This window comes from Myotis yumanensis, unplaced genomic scaffold (genome assembly GCF_028538775.1).
Source record: "Myotis yumanensis isolate MYYU_CA2020_CCGP unplaced genomic scaffold, mMyoYum1.0.hap1 SCAF_12, whole genome shotgun sequence".
NCBI classification, from domain to species: Eukaryota; Metazoa; Chordata; class Mammalia; order Chiroptera; family Vespertilionidae; genus Myotis; species Myotis yumanensis.
Window position 1 is genome coordinate 50,954,632 of NW_027223763.1, and position 19,746 is coordinate 50,974,377.

General features: G+C 35.5%; 1 protein-coding gene across 26 annotated transcripts in view; it reads right to left on the minus strand.

Annotated features, from left to right (window-relative positions):
- The window catches only part of PTPRD (protein tyrosine phosphatase receptor type D), a 2,083,672-nt gene that overhangs the window by 172,848 nt on the left and 1,891,078 nt on the right, over positions 1-19,746 (minus strand). For 17 of the 26 annotated variants that reach the window (XM_070431651.1, XM_070431673.1, XM_070431672.1 and 14 more), the window contains 5 exons: positions 17,302-17,883; positions 7,974-8,107; positions 4,884-5,028; positions 1,201-1,506; positions 85-278 (listed from right to left, as the gene is read on the minus strand). In XM_070431651.1, coding sequence (XP_070287752.1) covers positions 85-278; positions 1,201-1,506; positions 4,884-5,028; positions 7,974-8,107; positions 17,302-17,883 — 1,361 coding nt within the window. The remainder of the gene's footprint in view (positions 1-84; positions 279-1,200; positions 1,507-4,883; positions 5,029-7,973; positions 8,108-17,301; positions 17,884-19,746) is intronic. The other 9 variants (XM_070431676.1, XM_070431667.1, XM_070431666.1 and 6 more) reach the window with 2 other exon arrangements.

Consider the following 19,746-nt stretch of genomic DNA (forward strand, 5'->3'; position numbering starts at 1 on the left):
AGAAAATCAACATGGGGCCCATGTCAAGAGACAGACTTAAGGAAAGCACCACAAAGGAACAGAGGTCCGGAACCAGAGCCTCACCTGTGCATCAGCCAGCATGACATCCTTCAGCATGGGCTGGCCCTTGGGCTCCCCATTTTCCATCTTCACATAATGCACCTGGTATCCTCTGATCTGGCCATGCTGTTTGTTGGGCACGGGCGAGCGCCATGTGACTTTAACAGATGTTGAGTTGACAGCCTCTACCTCGACTTTGCGAGGAGGACCACTAGGAACTGGAACAACATCATCGGATAAAAGAAAATTATAGGCACTTGTCCCACCCAGTCACAGCATTTTCTTTACTTAGGTTTTTTTTTTTTTTTCTTTTTTAAAAAATGGGCAAGACCCACTATGTCTCCTTTGTGGAATACAGACATTTTCAACCAATGAAAATGCTCAACCAATCTGCTCTACCTTTTAAGAAAAGATCAAAAAACATGACCGATGCCAAAAAAAAGTATGGAAGAAAAAAAGAGTATCAGAGAAATAGAAAAACATGTAAAAAATGTACAAAAGCCAAGGAAGATGCTTTGAGGTTCAAAGCATTAAAGCACAAAGAGGTATAGCATTGAAATAATAACAAAAACTGGTTGTTGGTTGCTGTGTGTGTGTTTTTTTTTTAAAGGTTTCTTTTTGGCAGGAAAAAAAAAAAAAAGATTCTTGATTACATGGATTTTCTTCTTTTTTTCCTCATATCAAAGGTATTCCATACAACAAATGCCAAAACTTAAATGTGGAGCATCAGTGCTGCTGAAATATGCAAGACAAAAAGGCAACAAGAAGACAAGAAGGCCGTTTTTAAAAGTTAACTTCAAAATGTCAAAAAAGTGGCTACAAAAAAGCCAAGGAAAATGCGGAAGACGTTAGGTGGAGGTACAGAGGAAGAGCCTGGATTGCAAGGTCATAGGAGCCAGCTGTCCATTTAAAGGGAAGCAAACTATTGTGTTCAGATTAAAAGCAAAAGAAAAAAAAAAAAAAAAAGAAAGAAAAAAGCCCAGGCTGTAAGAAAGACAGGTCTTTGGCAAAAAGTGACGTTAGAGCGATGTTGGGTAAAAAAGATGAGCAGAGAAAAATGGGATATTGTTAGCCTATCAAAAGACAGCAGACCAAGACTGTGTCAGAAGGGAGCAAACGGACGTAGCAGAGGCAACATACCATCTTCATCGGTTCGAATCAACACGGACAAGCTCTCGGGGCCAGGGCCGACGTCTGTGTGGGCTGTCACAGTGATCCGGTACTCAGTCCATTTTTCCAGCTGTTCCAAAAGGTATTTGGTAGTGTCCGCAGGAATTCCCAAAATCTCGTGAGCTTTGTCATCTTCTCCATCCACTGCGGTGTACTTGATGGAGTATTCAGTAATAATGCCATTCTGCTTTTCCACTGGTGGAGGTTGCCAACTTACCAAAATACTAGTGGAACTTGGGCTGGTACAACTAATGTCTTGAGGAGGAGCTGACGGCTCTTATTTTGGTAGTGAGTTAAAGGAGGGTTTGAGTGAAAGGACAGGAGTGGTTGGAAAAAAAAATGATAAAACAAAAGAAAAAGGCAAAATAAATAAACGAACATTAAGGGCAATGAAACAAAAACAAGGCTTTGAAACTTAAAATAAATTTTTAAAAATAAATTATGTACCTTGGCTTAGTCACATGAACAAACCAAAAAAAAATGAATAAATGACCAGAAACAAATGTTAAATAATGAGTGGGGGGAATATGTGAACATGAAACCTTGAGATAATAGAGCCTCCAATAAAATTACCTACCTGCAATTTAAATTCTTCTTCTAAACCAATCCCTCAGTATTCCCCCGGCCCTACTACACAGACTACCCAACTTCAAAAAAGCTGCAAATACTGCAAGATATATTAATGAGCATCTTGATGAGGCTTCACAGATGCTGTTTCAAGCTTTCATTTCTACATTCTAGGATGAAGGCAATTCCAATACAGCATTCATTTATGAAAGCATTATTTATTTAGTGTGAAAAACTGCAATAACTACTAGATTCCCTTCCACAATTCCAATTATTTTTAAAGGAAAGAAATAAAAGCCCAACAAACATAACAGGGTTCCCTCTGACTATCTGAAAAACTGATTGTGCCTGACCAGTTCTAATGAAAAGCATTAACCTAACATTGATCATAGCCCATGTACAGTGAGCATGCAGAATCAATAAAGGAGGAAAAGGCATAGTTCAAGATTTACCTACCCGAGAGCAATGTCAGGCTTGTTGATTCTGACTGTAACTTGTACTTACCCTACATCAGCTTTCAGCTTTTTAAAAAATTATAACTCTTCGTGAGACACCATTGCCAGTGAAGAATTAGATTCCACCAGCAAGTTTTGGTAAAATCAATAATCATCATCTATCTCTTACAAAATGTCAATAACATAGCCATTAAAAAGAACCATTTAAAAACCCACGAAACATCTGGAAAAGGTATGACTTATCTTTCATTTTGTACATTAGTTCCTTTCATTTTCTACATAATTATTCGTATAAAGTAGGGTTGACAAAAGGAGTGACAAGATAAACTTTCTTATTGCCCATTTTAAAATAAACTGGTCACCTTCTGAGCAATTACTTTCCATGACATTAATCAAACATACCATCACTTGTAAAAAAATTAAAAAGCAATAAGGACCAATACAGGTGCTCTCATAAATTATTTTTAAAGTTAATAACATATGTTCCTAAAAAAACAAACAAATGGGATAAGACATGCATAAATACATACATATTTTTAAGGCAGTATCTATGGTACAATTAATGAGTATATCATTTCTGTTTGTATTTCAATATGTACAAACGGTAGTTTGACACTGTGGGTCTTAATCTTATGTAGTGCCAGGTCTATTGAACCATTTAGAGCAGCAGTTCTCAACCTGTGGTTCGCGACCCCTTTGGCGGTCGAATGACCCTTTCACAGGGGTCGCCTAAGACCATCCTGCATATCAGATATTTACATTACGATTCAAAACAGTAGCAACAGTACAGTTATGAAGTAGCAACGAAAATAATTTTATGGTTGGGTCACAACATGAGGAACTGTATTTAAAGGGCCAGAAGGTTGAGAACCACTGATTTAGAGGCTTATCAGCCTTTGCATGTATCGTATTTTTCATTATAGATAATTCAAAGGGAAAGAAAGCTCCCTGTACTGACACAAAGAAAATCCTCACTGAAGGGCTTGTAAATTTAGAGTAAGATTTGTAAAATCACTAGAACATCATTTTTATTGATTCTGACTACAGGAACTTATACTTCAAATTATAACACTATTTTAAAGGCATCATCATTATTCATAATAAATTGAGTTATTCATGTAACAGCAAGGTCTCATTTGTAATTCTTTTTAAAAAACTGATTTGGTTTTCATGACATTGACACCTTCAGACCTTCTATTCTTTGACTATATTCAATACCATTTGAAGCTATTATTTTTAATAAAGAAAATATAAGCTTTTTGTATAGTTATAAAAAAGTCTATTCTGTCCCTATGTAGGTACATATGTATGTATGTATGCAAAAAAGTCATTTGTAAAATACAATCTTAGAGCATGGTCACATTCCTTTTAATTAAATATCTGATTTAAAACATTATCTTCTACGATATTACTTATTAGCCTGGCTAGAATTCAAAGCAGACATACTAAAATGCATTAACATGCTTCAGATTTGAAGAGAAAGACAATTTTATGGGAATAAGGTATAACCACTAATCAGTTAAATACAGGCTCCTAATATTTTCATATGAATTATGATGTTTTGAAAAAGGGAAGACTATGATTTTTACTATAAAAAACTGAAAGATGCCAGATTTCTATAGAAAAATGAAATAAGAAAGATTTGCTTATATGAAAGAAAATTTATATTTTAAAATACATAAATTTTATGTTTGGTGATGGATCTAAAAATTAAGTCAATATTGCACCCTCTTTACAAATGTAATACATTTGTATTATTCTTATCTATTGCATGTCACTATATCAAAATCACTTATAAATTATCAAAAAATCTAAGAAATAACTCTATAAAACTATTCAACTCAAGGTAAATGGTTAATGACTAATTATAGAAACTTATCAATAAAGAGCAAATAGTATTCTAAGCCACCAAACTTTCCATGAAAAACAATCTCCCATATAAGACTTTGCAAAAAACAATCTTAACAATCTGCCCAGGATACAATGAACCCCCACTGTGATAAACACAGCTATTCTCAAAGTAACAGTTCCCAAAAGAAATTGAACCTGAAGAAACAAAATAGAATTTAGGATTGCAAATGTACTTGTGATTATTCCATTGTTCCCAAATTTGTCCAGATACAGATTTGCTGTGAATGTTCCAAATTTTCGCATGTACTACTAGCAGAGTTAATGACAAACTAGTCACAAGAGCTCAGCTTTTTCTCTGAGTAGGAACAAATACGTGAAATGAAGAGTTATTTGCTAGCAAAGTTAAAACCTGTGTGCTTAAAAAAAGGTAACACTTTGGTCTTTTGGCTGCCTCTTGCGTTTGCTAAGCCTTCCTCTGATTATTATGCAGTGTTTATATGCATAATAAGGGGCTTGATCTAACTCCTCTCACCCACTTTTCTCATCTCTCCATTTCTCTGAAGGTCTTTCAATTTAGGAAGGGATCTGCTATTTTGGACCAAATTTGAAAACAGCATAGCTCACGGTTGTACTCTAATCCCCAAAGTTGGAAGCTTGCTAGCACAGAGACTACTGACTAGTAAGCATATTACTTAGCAGCTCTGTTTGCTGGTGGGGATAAAATCCGGCAACACCTCCTAGTGAAAAAAGGGCAGGAAGGAAGTAAAGAGAGACACCTACTTGACTGCATGGTTCTAGCTGATATTTCAGCTGTGGAAGCACCCAAGCCTTGAGGAGAGCGTGCAGCCAGACGGAAGTAGTACAAGCTGTTTGGTTTCAGCCCTTGCAGTCTATAAGATGTCCCTGGCTCGATGGTAATTCGTTGCTGTAGATAAGTAATAACAGAACTTAGTCATCTTCATTAAGATTGGGGCAAGACACAGAAGCAGCAGAGTATCAAGGACTCTACCAGGGAAATTACATAATGAAAATATCAGCATTTAAAAGGCAAGTTTCTACAACCAATAAGGCAACTGGAATAAGGGTAAGCCAGGGATCTTTCCAGTGATGATACAGCTTTCCAAATGCACCGGATAAAGGTGAGACCGAGAAGCTGTCACCCATGGATGTGTTGTGTTCTACCCTTAAGGCAGGTAGGTGTGTAGCTGTGACTTAGCTCATAATAGAAACTGGTAGCGCCGAAACCGGTTTGGCTCAGTGGATAGAGCGTCGGCCTGCGGACTGAAAGGTCCCGGGTTCGATTCCGGTCAAGGGCATGTACCTGGGTTGTGGGCACATCCCCAGTAGGAGATGTGCAGGAGGCAGCTAATCGATGTTTCTCTCTCATCGATATTTCTAACTCTCTATCTCTCTCCCTTCCTCTCTGTAAAAAATCAATAAAATATATTTTAAAAAAAAAATAGAAACTGGTAGCGCAATATGCCCAACATGTGTGATTACCATTGAAGAGATGTCTAGCTCATGTGCCATGACTTTCTGCAGTCTAAACAGGGGCAAAGAATGTATGGCCAAAAAGTGACAACAGAAACTGGTACACAGTTTTCCGGAGATTGCTATAAAGGAGAACTAAAATTGCCAAGGTCTGATGAGATAAACATCAGATGTTATTAAAGAAAGCTGGATCATTTATATGAAATCTAGATTGCTTTAAAATAATTTTGAAACTTCCTTTCTTTGGGAATATAGAGTCTGCAGCTAGAAAAAAAATCACAATTTTTCTGTAACTTTTAACATCATAAAGGACTTCTGCAATATGATTTCTTTAATCAAATGTTATGATTTCTGCCCTGGCTGGTTTGGCTTCATGGTTAGAGCGTGGGCCCATGGACACAGATTCAATTGCTGGTCAAGGGCACGTACCTCAGTTGCAGGCTTTATCCCCAGCCTCAGTCGGGGCATGTGCAGGAGGCAACCAAGGACTCTCTCACATCGATATTTATCTCTCTCTATCCTCTCCCCCACCTCCCTCCCCTACACTATCTCTAAAAAAAATCAATGGAAAAATATCCATGGGTGAGGATTAAAAAAAAAAGTTATAGTTTCTATTCATGCTTGAAATTTGCCTGTGCATTTTAGCAAAAATATACCTGTCCATGGGTAATCAATCTCAGATTGAACATTAGCCTGTAGTAAACCTTAAAATACATTCTAAAATGTAATCTAATATGGCATAAATAATCTTAGGCTTTTTATAAAATACTGTTTGCTGTTCACCCAAACAGAAACCATTCAAGAGAAATTCAAATATAAAACCAGAGAAAACATCCCTAGGGTGTTCTGGCTTGCAAATACAAAAGCTTTTAAAATTTTAGATATACCAAATAACAAGAAAAAAGGTATTCCCTAAATAAACAATTGTAAAGTGGAGTAATTGTAAAGCATCATAGATTCAAAAAAACGGCCACTCTCTGCTGTTTTTACACTATTTCTTGGTTGAGTAGTGGTTACAATTTTAAATAATTTAATGCTGATTTATAGCTTATTAAACATAGACACAGTTATGAGTATTTTAAGTTATATCAGCATATAAATAACATAACTTTTCAAGTGATTAATTCATTTTGGCTTTGTTAGCTAAATCTAAAGGCATTGCATTTAGAACCTGGTCTGTGGAGACTCTTCTCAATTCAAACAGATGTCATAAAAATGGAGGTTTACAGTAAAAAATAATTTATTATAGCATACAAAATGGTGACCAACAAGTGCATTGATAGTAGTTCATTTAGTACGTGAGTGTTTCAAAAACGGTATTTCTTGTTAGATCCTTAGGGGCTGTTTAGCTTTGTGAAGATAAAGAATGTTAAGAGTTAAAATAAAAGGGCTCGTGTGGATTGAGCTTTCATATAGTTTTACTAACATTTTGTCTAAATCTTCCCTGTTGGAATTTACATGAACGAAAGACACATATCCATTACTATAATATATTCCCTTTCTGGAAATGTTAGGTGTATCTTAATAACTGATTTCTATAATCTATTCAAAGTGCACCCAAGATACAGTGTAACCTAGTGGTTAAGAAACATTCTGATAACTGACTGCCTAGATTCAAATTCTACTTCTGCCATTCAGTAGCATGAGCCTTCGGGATAAGTATTTAACTTCGTCCTCTGCCTCCATTTTGTGATATGTGAAATAGATTAATAGGAGAGACTGATCCACAGCACTGTTGTGAGGATTAAATAAGTTAATATATGTGAAACCCCTTAGAACACTGCCTGTTAACATATGTATTAGTTATTCTGATTTTTGTTTCTCTTTTCAGTGACTATCAACAATATCCAGCTTTCTGCAATCTACTGTTATTTTCTTTGCATACCATACTCCAGCTGTATATATACCCACTTTCAAATCATAATTTTTGGCATAAAAATAGTTGCTTTGGGGCATCTTTCTCTAAAAGCAGTTTGAATAAATTCACCTACTCAAAGCTGTGGGACTTATTTAGTTATATGTCTACTTAAGTGACTTAAGAACTTTAATGCCGGAGAGAAAAAAAGCAAGTCCCCAAGTCTCATGGGTTATATTCTTTTATAACTTCATACGTCCATAAATAACATGGAAATTTGAGTAGAAAACAGTCCCAATAGGGCAACAGCTGTTTCGTTTTGCCCCTCCCCCCAGCAAGTCTCCGAATACCCTTGCTATTTTTTTTTTTTTTTTTTGGTCAAGTGTCTCTTTTGATGCATACATCTCTTCCACCAAGGTCCTCTATAGGTACCTGACCTTTTTACAGGACGTGGGTAAGCACTCAAAAGCGGAGCAATGCCTCAGGGTAGTGACTGATTCCAAAGGCGAGAAGCAAGGTCCTACCTCCTCTCCGGGCTCCCCGTCTTTGTAGACCAGCTCATAGTTGGCGATAGTGTCCGAACGTGGAGGTGTCCAAGAGAGCAAAATACTCGTTTCAGACTCGGGTTCTGCTTTGAAATTTAGCGGTTGCCCTGGTACTGAAAACGGGAGGCAAAGGGTTGAGGTAACCATCAGTATCAATAGTCATTAGTTCTTTCTTTAGCGAATTTGCTTAAACCTTCAAAAGGTCTCCACCTAATGGGTGCTAGGTCCCTTACAACGTCCAGGTAAACTTGTGTACACAAAGGTCATTTTCCTCCTTCAAGGAACACACACTATACTGTGAATACTGTCCTTGTTCTTCAGTGGTAAAATATCTATACCAGACGCAGAATATATTAGTCTCTGAATTCAATTTTACAAATAATACAATTACTTACTTCATAATAGTGTTGCACGTGATCCCTGAGATGATTTATATATAAAGCACTTGCAATAAATATTGCCTAAATCATAACGAGTGCTAAATACATAAAAGTTATTGCTGTTTTGCAAGTAAATGGGCATTTATTCTTTAGCACTGCATTTAGCTTTCAAAGCTATTTTCAATTAGGTTTATAAAATTCCACCTTCACTACATTAACAAACCTACAGGCAACCAGAATCACTTAGCATTTTTTTTCTTACCAACCTACATTTTAAGAAAAGATATTTTTAAAAAAAGATAAAAAGCTATCACAAATAATTGCTTCTAATTCCTAAAGGACTTCAAATGACATAATACACTAGACCTAATATAAACTTAATAATGTCCATAGTGAGAAGGAGCTAAATTACTACACAAATGTATAAGTTTGTAGAACACACTTATGATCAGAAATAGAGTCATTTAAGAGAGGTTTTCTATAATTCTTTCTTAGTCATGTAACCCATGCAATAGACAATTTGAGAGAGCTATATATCAGATGTAATAATGAATGGGACATCTATCCAGTTGAAAACACCTTACTCAAATGTTAGAATAAGTTTACTAATCCCAACGTCCAGATTAACCCCGGATTCCCATCAGATCCTTCATCTACTATGCACAAGGCTAAATGCACTTCAGGGCCTCACTAGCACACCTAACCTTACATTGTTCTTGGCCAATGTCTGCTCTGATTGGCTGGCGCTCATGCTCTGATGGCCTTTAACAATTGTGATTAATTGTGGCCCTGACATTGTGGCGTGTTTCAAAGTGTGACAGCTAGAGAGATGTCCATATTTCTACAAATTCACATGAAAATTCAGTGTATAGTTAATAAAAATTAAGAACAATGACATATACTTCACACCAGAGGGGAAAAGAACATCTAAAGCATTTTTTGGCAAATGAGCATAAACATCCAAAGACATATAAAATAATGTAATTTGTAAAATGATGTATAGAATCAATTTCTTAAATAACACTCAAACCATTTTCGTAAGAAAGAAGGTCTTTGGTAAAACAAAGTGTATTACTTTCTTTTCCTTCTGTAATCATCTGCCTGTAGTATGGTTTAAAAACTGCCTTCTGTTTAAAAAGAGGGGGATATAGCAAAATGGTTTCTAGGATCTCTATCATTTTATTCCACTGTGTGCTCTGTGAACCTGTGAGTCTGTGTGCGTGCATATGTGTGTGTGTGTGTGTGTTTCTGAGTGTGTGTGCAAGCAACCACACACATTCATGTTTGGACTGATGCTTAAGGCCACCAATAATCAGTGCTTCATATTTCCAATTGCATTTATCATCTTCTCTCCCTTTTTATATCACAGGCCTTGAGACACTCATTAATTTAATGCCTCCAGGAATGTACTTTCTGAACAGGATAACAGCATATCTTTTTCTTTTTTTTAAAGTATCTGCCCAGTGGGTGACCGAACACAATCATTCACACTGAGAGGTGGAGACAAAAGAAGATAAAAGATCAAGGGAAAGAGAAGGAGAATCAGAGGGAAATAAAAAACAAATAGGCAAAAGGCAAAACAAATAGCAAATGTATTACTTCTAACATAAATATCAAAAGCACTGGCAGCAGCAACAATGAACACCAAGAGCTATCAGACAGGTGGGGAAATTATGATTGGATTCTACCATTCAGGTAATGAGAGGGCTTCTCAGCATAAAACTACACACACACACTCACTCACACACACACACACACACACACACACACACACACACATCACACACATATGTGTACAATCACTTCTTTTTCTTTAGTTTTATCCCCTTTTTCCTTCCTCTAAACTTCCACAAATCTGGGAAAAAAGAAAGCCTGTGCTAATTGATTTAAACCAAACCAGAATAGAGTGTTGGCAAAAATTTAAAACATAGACAGTATTAAAGGGCTGCTCTCAGGATCATAGCTGCTTGTTACTTATTTCCTTCCTGCCAAATTCTAAAAATAAATTAAGTGACATTGATTGAAAACATCTTAGAAATCTAATTAAGTTTTTCTTACTTAAACTGTTTATTTTCTTGCTTTTAATTTGTCTTGAACAAATTCCCAGTAGGTCTCAATGTTTTATCCTTGTTTAGTGACACAAATTTCCTCTGATTCTCTAATTCTGTTTGGTTCTATTAGGAGCCCACTCCTTCTAAATAATGGATCAAACACGCATGTCTGCCTCAGAGGGTGTACTGTCTATTTTATTCTTAAGCAATGTAAGTAGTGGCCAGAGGATTTAATGGAAAGTCTCATACACTAATATTTAAGGGGAACTCCTCCTCGGCTCCCACCATCTCCTTCCTTTTGAAATAATTTGGAGGGTAATTTCATTTAGTGGGTTTTAAACTTGTGGTAGAAACACAATTGCCTAGAGGTGTCAGACAGATCACTGAGATGAATGAGGGCAGAGGCCACCTGGGGCCTGAAGTCAGTGGAGAGCAGAGAGCGCCTGCCCACCTGAAGGAGCTGGTGGGGCTCAGCCAGGAGACTGCTGCCTTATGAAATATGGGCCCAGTCTTGCTGGAGCTTCTGATTTTTTCAGCGGGCAGAGATAATGAACCTTGTAGGTAAAACCTTTCCATTTTTAACAACTGGGAATTACTTACATTAATTGAAATGAATTTTAAAACACTGTATGGGGCTAAATGTGCCTGCTATGAAACCCAGCAAATGAACCTGCACTTTACAAGATCTTTTTATTGTATCAGGGTCTACGCTCATGAAGGCCTTAAGGTGCCACCACTCAGACTTTCTCGGGAACTGGGGGTTCACCTGCAGCCATTGCATCCCCAGGGTTCTTTAGTCATAGCCGAAACCACCACAATGAAGCTGAGGCTTCAATGGGTAAGAAAAAAGCTGTGAAATGAATATATTTATGTTTATATTCCCCAAACATATTTGTCCAAACGATGATAATATATGTAACATTAAAAAACACTTTAGGGGACTCCAAACTGTCATATTTAGTTTCTGTGCTTGGAGACACAGGAAATGCTTCATCATTTGTCAACTGGAATTTTATGCCAAATATTGTGGCTACAGAGGTTCTTATTAAGAAATATTAATATTTGTGTTTTATGCCCTGCTACACAAACACACATATATGTGACATTTTTAATGCTCTCACACTCTTTATACCTCAAACTTACCAGCATCCGCTTCTTGTTTGCCATATCTATTTAGTTTAAGAGCTTTTCGTGTTGTAGCCTTTACCTCACCAATTACCTGAACATGGGAAATCAATCTGAAGTTCAGAGTAACTCATGAGCAAATAAAAAGAATCCATCCAGAAACTTACCTGCAATTATTCCATATTAAAAAGGGAAACATGATAATATTGGCCATAAACTAAATTTGTAGTTTAGAGATGTAAAAAGAGAAAATGAAAGTAGAAATCCAAATTTTTCTTTAAAATTATATGAAAGAAATCCTTATGTTCTGTAAAGTGGTACCAACATTATATTCTTCTTGATTTGTTAATGTCCAAAAGGAAATTCGAATGTGAGCTATCAATTATCTAAAATAAGATTATAATCCCAGTGATAAATGTAAAGTATTTGAGCAGTAGTACTATTATACTCTATATAAATATGTAAAGGCAACTCAAGGACAGAGAATGTAAATAAATAAGAAATGAAAAAAAAATCTACATGTCATCTGAAATGCTGATAATATTAGAAGAGATCAATATTTGAGCAAAATGTAGGGCATATACCTAAGGAGAAAAAGATGATCACATGTGAAATAGCTAAACAACCATTTCATCTAGCCATTTATAAATATGAGTTATTACCAAAGAGACTAGAAAGCCCAGTACTGCTAAAATATCTAGTACTACAAAAAGGCACATATTTCAAAATGTGTGTACCTAACATATTGATAAATGATTTAAAACAATAAAAGCAACAGTCAGACTTATAGTGGTAGTAAAACAAAATTCAAAACAAGGAGTCTGATTTGTAAATGCCACAAATATATTACTGACAAAATAAGCACTTAATACACAAGCACTTGCACAAATCTTACTCTCAATTGTCATTAAATATCAATAAGAAAAAGTTAAATTTTATTACAGTTGTATTTACATCCAGAGCTCCTTAACTCGTAGATTAAAGTATTTAGAGAAAGCATTTAAATTGGGCTCATAATTTTGGCTATTGGAAGTCAGTATTTTTTTGGTTTGCTGACATAGACGGCCTGTTGACATATATTAATAAAATGATTTTTAAAGCTCTGGAAAGCTAAAGGACAATGTATCCAAATGCCATAGTTTTATATTATAACAATTTTACAATGCCCAGAATTTGTAAAATTACCTTCTTAAAAATGTTTAAGATTGATAATACTCATTAGTAATTAGTTAGTAAATATATATGATTATTTTCCTTCCAAAGACATATATTATTAAGATACACACATATAAATCAGTAGACTTTTCCCAAATTCTATTAAGTGTATAGAAGAATTAGAGGTCAAATATGTTCTCTAAAGAAAGTTCAGAAAAAAGACAGGATTTAACAGATCTAGAATGCCTCCAATTAGCATGAACATTAAACAACATTTATTTCAGTGCATTTGGTTTAATATGTAATTTATTATATTTCTTTATCAGAATTTTATTTGCAGTTTTATAAAATATTTTGTTACCCTATGATTTAATTATGGCTATCTATAAGATAAAACTATATTAGAAGTAGACATCCTTCCCAAATGTTATCGAATAGTGGAGAGCTTTTTCTAGAACAAAATAAATACTTCCTTTGTAAATGGCCATTTTCAAGGTGAACTAGTTGAAGATGACTAGAATGTGCCCTGGCTGGTTTGCTCAGTGGATAGAGCATCATCTTGCGGACCAAAGGGTACCAGGTTTGATTCCTGATAAGGGCATATGCCTGGGTTGCGGGTTTAATCCCCAGTGTGAGTGTGCAGGGGACAACCAATCAGTGATTCTCTCTCATTACTGATGTTTCTATCTCTCTATCCCTTTCCTTTCTTCTCTGGAATAAATAAAAATGTATTAAAAAATAAAATAAAATGACTAGAATGCCAGAAATTAAAGGTATGGAAAAATTGAAACATTAGCTCATATGTCAAGAAAATAATTATTTTAACCAACATCTTTTCACATTTAAAACCATTTAAAGATTACTGAATATTTTCAACTATACTATTTGTACTTAAGAGGAAATATTAATTATAAAATAGATCATATTTTGATTTTCTATATTACCAGAAATATACTAAGCTTTATATTTATATCAATCCTCTATTTATATTCATATGGATGACATAAACTTAAATAAGAACAAAAGTGATAACTTCCCTCTTAAACTCACTTTGTCACTAAATACTGTTTCTCAAGAATCTGATTTTAAACAAAAACACAAATAGTAGTGTCAGGGAATTGAAGATACCAAAATGAAATGAATACATTTCAGATAGAGAACACATAACAATTTATATCTGTGTATATGAAATTAAAATACCCTAGAGAAACTCGTGCATATTGTCAATCAGTGAATTTTCACAGAAAGATAAAATTGCAGTGAAAATAATCATGTTTTTAAATTTTATAGAACCTCCTTAAAATATTTCATAATGGTGTATGTTTTTGCCTAACAATGATCCTAAGAATTAGCTAGTCAGCAACAAGAAAAAGGAGTAGCTCAGCATTCATTATTTCAGGGTCTAACATCATTGTATTTGGCAGTTATCCACTAACATCAAATGGCCTTTGTTAATTAAGCCTAGAGAACAGATCAAATCCTTGTGCTATTTTGGAAGGTTTTCTTAGCCTATTGATCGTGTCAGGCACAAGTCATTATGTCATCATATATCTTCTCAATCAATGGGTATTAAAAGTACAACTATTATGAAAGGTTCTTGGAAATATCTTAATGTATAAAATGTCTAAAAGAGATTGGGAGCGACTGTTCTAATACATTTGTGATTCATTCATCTAGGTTTTTCAAAGTTCAGAGTCCCTGGATCACATTAATGCAATTGCCCCTGTCATAATACTGCCTTCACTGAGTTATGATGTATGTTACTGATAATATAGAAAATTTTAAAAAAGATTCTATTTAAACATCAGTTCTATATCTTTCCATAAACTGTGACAGAAGGCATTATTGTCTGTTATACGGTGTTCTGAATATAAGCATTCCCATGACTCCTAAGGATTCTTATGTTTTGTCTGAATTTAGTTCCAGAATCTATGCGGTTTCTTAGATAGCTAAACCCTTCTGCCGTAAGAAAAGAAAGTTATGAAATATTATAGGTTTCTATGTTTAAATCTGTGGTTAGAAAAGTTAGAAAAAATTAGTATAATAATCTTCTATAAAAAGGAATTCCTTCTACTTCTTTCAGATAAACGTATTTTTTCACATCTAAATGGCTTAACACATGTTTGTACTGGGATAATGGAATAGCCACCTCAAGTATTGCAGGAGTAAATTATATATAATCCTAAAATAAAGATGTGAGTAAATGACACAGTGCATTTCCTGCCGCAATTCATTTATTGCTCCTTGTGGACAAAAAAACCTAAAAGGCACTAAAACTATCACATTAGCAAATTATTAATTGGACAGATAATGGTGCTTAGAAGTATCTAGGGTGCCCCAATTTAAATTCTGCTTTGCCATTTACTAACCTTATGACCCAAAGCAAGTTACTGAATCTTTTTATCTTCTTTGATCCCAAATTTACTCATTGGCAAATGGGATAATTCCACATCTGCCTAATTGGGTCGTAAGAATTAATACATGAAAAGTTCATAGCAGAGTATCTAGTATATTTTAGCTGTTACAATGATGGTGATGGTAATTATATATTACTTATTAAGTTAAAAATGTTTCTGTCCATTGTCTAATCTATAGCTCGTAGGTTTAAATGTGTCCCACAGAAATTCACCTTGAATTCCTAACCCCCAGAACCTCAGAATGTTACTTTATCTGGAAACAGGGTTGTGGTAGAGTTAGTTAAAATCAAGTTTGGTCATAATCCATTATGACTGGTATCCTCATAAAGAAGGAAAATCTGGATACAAGAGACATGCACATAGAAAGAATGACATGTGACAATGACGGAGTAGATCAGGATGATGCTTCTACAGGCCAAAGACTAGCCAAGATTGCCAGCAAACCACCAAAAGCGAGGGAAAGTGCTGGAACCTCCCTCCTAGCTCTCAGAGGGAGCCAATTCTGCCGACACCTTTTAGCCACTGGAACAGAGAGGCACTAAACTCCTGTTGTTTAAGTCCACCACCGTGTGGTATTTTGTCACAGAAGCCCAAGAAAATGGATAAAATCCCTAATCTCTATGAGGTGATTATTACTTTAGATGAGAAAAACTTTAGATGAGAAAACTAAGGTTCAGAGAGATGAAGTAACCCATCCAAGGTCACAGAACTAAGAATCATAGACTGAGATTCAAACCCTGATTATGTCATTCCAAGACCAGGAATTTTTAAAATAAAAGCTGAAAAATCAGAAAAAGTAAAAGTGGATTATAGGGATATATTTTTCTCATACACGTTCTTATATCTTTTAATGGTCAAGGAGCTGCTAAACAGTATAATAGTTTTATAAAAAATTATCTTGTAACAGTTGACCTCTTTCAAACAAGAAAAAGGACAGGATTCATAAATTTCTCTATTTTCCAATGAGAAACATTATGAAAAATTAAAATGTATGAAAAAAATCTAGAGTATTTTTTTTTTGCATAATATAGCAAATAGATACAGAAGAACTGCAAAGGCCAAGTAGGAAAAAAAAATATGGATGGTTTTTAGTGTAATTGTGGTAAAAGATATTCAAATAGTTATCTTTCATACCATTTGAGAAAGTAATAAATCCATGAACAAGCCAGGAAGAACCAAATGATGGTATGAAAATATAAAAAAGCCTAGTAGGCTATAAATGTGTTCTGAGATTTATAGTAGCCAGGGCAAATGGTGAATATAGTAGTCATGTGATTCACAAAACCCACAACATGAAAACAAGTCAGTGATCAAACAGGTTTATCGAGTTCTGATACCTGAGAAAATTCACTAATTCTTTCCCAAATTACCAGTAAGTTCCATACCTCTAAATCACAGATACTAACTCCAATAATACTGGTCTTATGTAGATTATCAGAACAAACCAGTGGGATGCTGCCAAAACACTCCTACATTAATGCGCGTTTTAGAGGAGTCAGGGTGCAAAGGAGTCAAATGAATAGTTATCAGATCCCCAAGAATAAATTTGAGAAGAGAGCTGCTATGTTATTTTCCCAACCCAAGTCACAACTGATCACTTCAAGCCAAAGACCAGAGAGTTTGCTATCCTCTTATGAAAATAAAACTACGGCAGAGCCAACTTTTTTCTTCATAAAACAGTTTGGCATCTGCTGTAATGCCCAGTAGAATGGATGAAGCAGGCCCTAAAGCTTGATCTTAGATCTTGGTAACTGTCTTCCGTCACCCCGAGGCCATGCAAAGAAAAATCCATTAGGAGAATATTTATTGTTAAGCAAGTAGCTCCTGGCAAATTTAAGCCGTTTACATATCCTAGGCCCCCTGACAAATGGTTTTACTTTAACTTTATGTGGAGCCATCCAATCTTCCAAAAACTTAATAATTTTTGAGACTCTTCTCTCAGATGATAAAAAAGAATTGTTCATTTCTTTTCAAAATGCTGCATGGAGGACACATTCATCCATTGCATGCAGAAAAGTCTACAAGTTATTTGGGGACACATGAAAAGCACAGGGTGCCATATGCATCCTGCTACAATCTCAAAAATGAAAATTTATAATATCTTTGTTGTTTATGCCCTTCCCACCTGTGAGCATCAACTCCCCGCTCCTGCCCTGCTCCCCCTCCAGATGAGACTTACCTCCTGTCTGAGTGATGACTTGTATGTCACTTGAAAGAGGCCCATCTCCAATTGAGGTAAAAGCCAGGACTTTGACAGAATAGGTTTTCTGGGGCACTAAGTTGCCAATAGTAGTGATTTGGCTGTCAGCGACATTGTGCTTCATCCAGTTGTTGACATGCTGGGTGGGATCCATGGTATAATACACTCTGTATCCTTGGATCTGTCCGTTCGGCTCCTCAGGTTCCTTCCACTGTACCAGGATGGTGGTTGAGCTCAGCATCCGCGCTTGCACATCCCGTGGGGCGCTGGATGGCGCTTGCTCTGAGGTCTGCGTCAGCACGGGCTCGCTGGGAGGCCCCCGCCCGATGTTATTGACAGCAACCACCCTGAATTCGTAATCCGAGTAGGGACTGAGTCCAGCGACACTGTAGCGTGTAGTCGCTACTCCATCGATTTCTTTGTAAGGTTCCTCAGAATTTTTAGGTTTATGCTGGATGATGTAGTAGGAGACAGGCTCGGGGTTCCCAGAGTCCCACGTCAGTGTGATGCTTGTGGCTGTGCTCTCGGTCACTACAGGAGTTCCTGGAGGTTTGGGTAAGGCTTGGGGGGAAGAAAAAAAAAGACAGTCACTACCCATCATCGCCACGATGTTAGCATCCATAAAATTTACTATTGAGACGACAGGATTATGTACCTACTAAGGATTTAATTAGATGCAATTACAGCAAAAAATAGTGTTCGAAATGGTCAGGAAAGTAGAGTATGACATAGAAAGGTAGCAAATCCCATTTTACTAGGAGGGCATTATAGTGTTGTATTTGGGGGCTTGTATCCACATCCACCACTTATTAGCTATGTGATCCTGAATGTGTTGCGTAACCCCTCTCTGCTTTAGTTTTCTCATGTGAAAAATGAGAAAATTTGTATTATTGGAATTGTACACTTGGGTAACTCTATTTCATGGGCTTGCTCTGATGATTAATGAGCTAATCCAGTGATGCTCTGAGCACATAGCTGGCACCCTCAAAAAAACATTATTTGCGATTATTACTATTATTATAAGCTTGGCCAATTAGCCTGTAGCTTTACAATATAAATGATATAGCTAAGTAGCAATACATGTTGAAAATAGTATATTGAATATAATTTGAAATATACTGAGATGGTATTAAATTGCTATGGAAGAATAATATCCATATTGTTTTCCAGTTGTAATACATAGGTAACATCACTATAATTTTCTAATAAATAATCTAACCATGATACTAAAGAATAGTAATTTTGAATTAAATTCAAATTCATGTTCACTTAATATTCAAAAATGCTGAAGAAACTAAATTAAAGCATATTTACAAATCACTTTTTAAAGTATTAGTGTAGAAAAGGTGAAGGAATTAAGCAGAAAATAAAAGAAAAACTCATAGACAGAGAATAGTATGGTGACAGAGGGAGGGAAAGAAGAGTAGAGGGAGGTAGGAGAGGGTGAAAGAGGGATAAATGGTGATGGAAGGAGACTTGACTTGAGGTGTAAACACACAATATAATATACAGATGATATATTATAGAATTATACACATGAAGCCTACATATCTCATTAACCAATGTAACTCCAATAAATTGAATAAAAATAAAGTATTGTAATAGTATGTATTCTATATTCAACATCAATAATACCTGAGATTATAGCTATATACTAATATTTTCAATTAAACCTGTCTTTTAGAGATCCATCTGTTTTTCCTTTTAGCAGAAGAACACAAATCAAAATGCTACTATTTAAGAATACAAACCATCTACATTGGTGACCTCATATTTAAGTGTCTTACCCTGGATAATGATTCTCAAAGATAGAGTTCTTAGGGGCTAAGACACCACAGACTTTTCGGAGAAAGCTCAGAAGGTAACACTCATATAAATCAGCCCGTTAGTACCCCTTTTTCCTTGTCGACATAAAGGCAAAAAGTACAGTACTCTCTAGAATGACAGCTTTTCAAGAGTAGCAAACTTGTACTTGGAAACTGCTGGGTCCTCAGTAGCCAGAACACTGCTTAGCACTGAGTACGTTTTTAATTAAGTATTGTTACATGACCAACTAAATGAATGATCAGTACCCATTCTCCCCACTCTCTTCAAGTTCCTGTTTTTATTTTGGTTCACTTTTTGACCTCAGTAATCACTCTTACATTTTATTTACTTTTGAGGTGAAAAGGTAGGGAAACATCAAGAGCTAGGAAAATAAAGATAAGAAGCTGAACAGGATGTTAAGTTTAATGTGACTCCTGCGTTTGAATTCCTGAAGGTTTTCAGTAACCCATCAAATATTTAAGCTGAAATGGTTATTATGAGAAAGGTGATTCACTATTTGTCTATCAATCTGGCCAAGGGATTTTACTAAAAATAATAAAAGACATTTATTTAAATAATCTGACATTTTTTCAAAGAAATAGGTAATCCAAATTTACC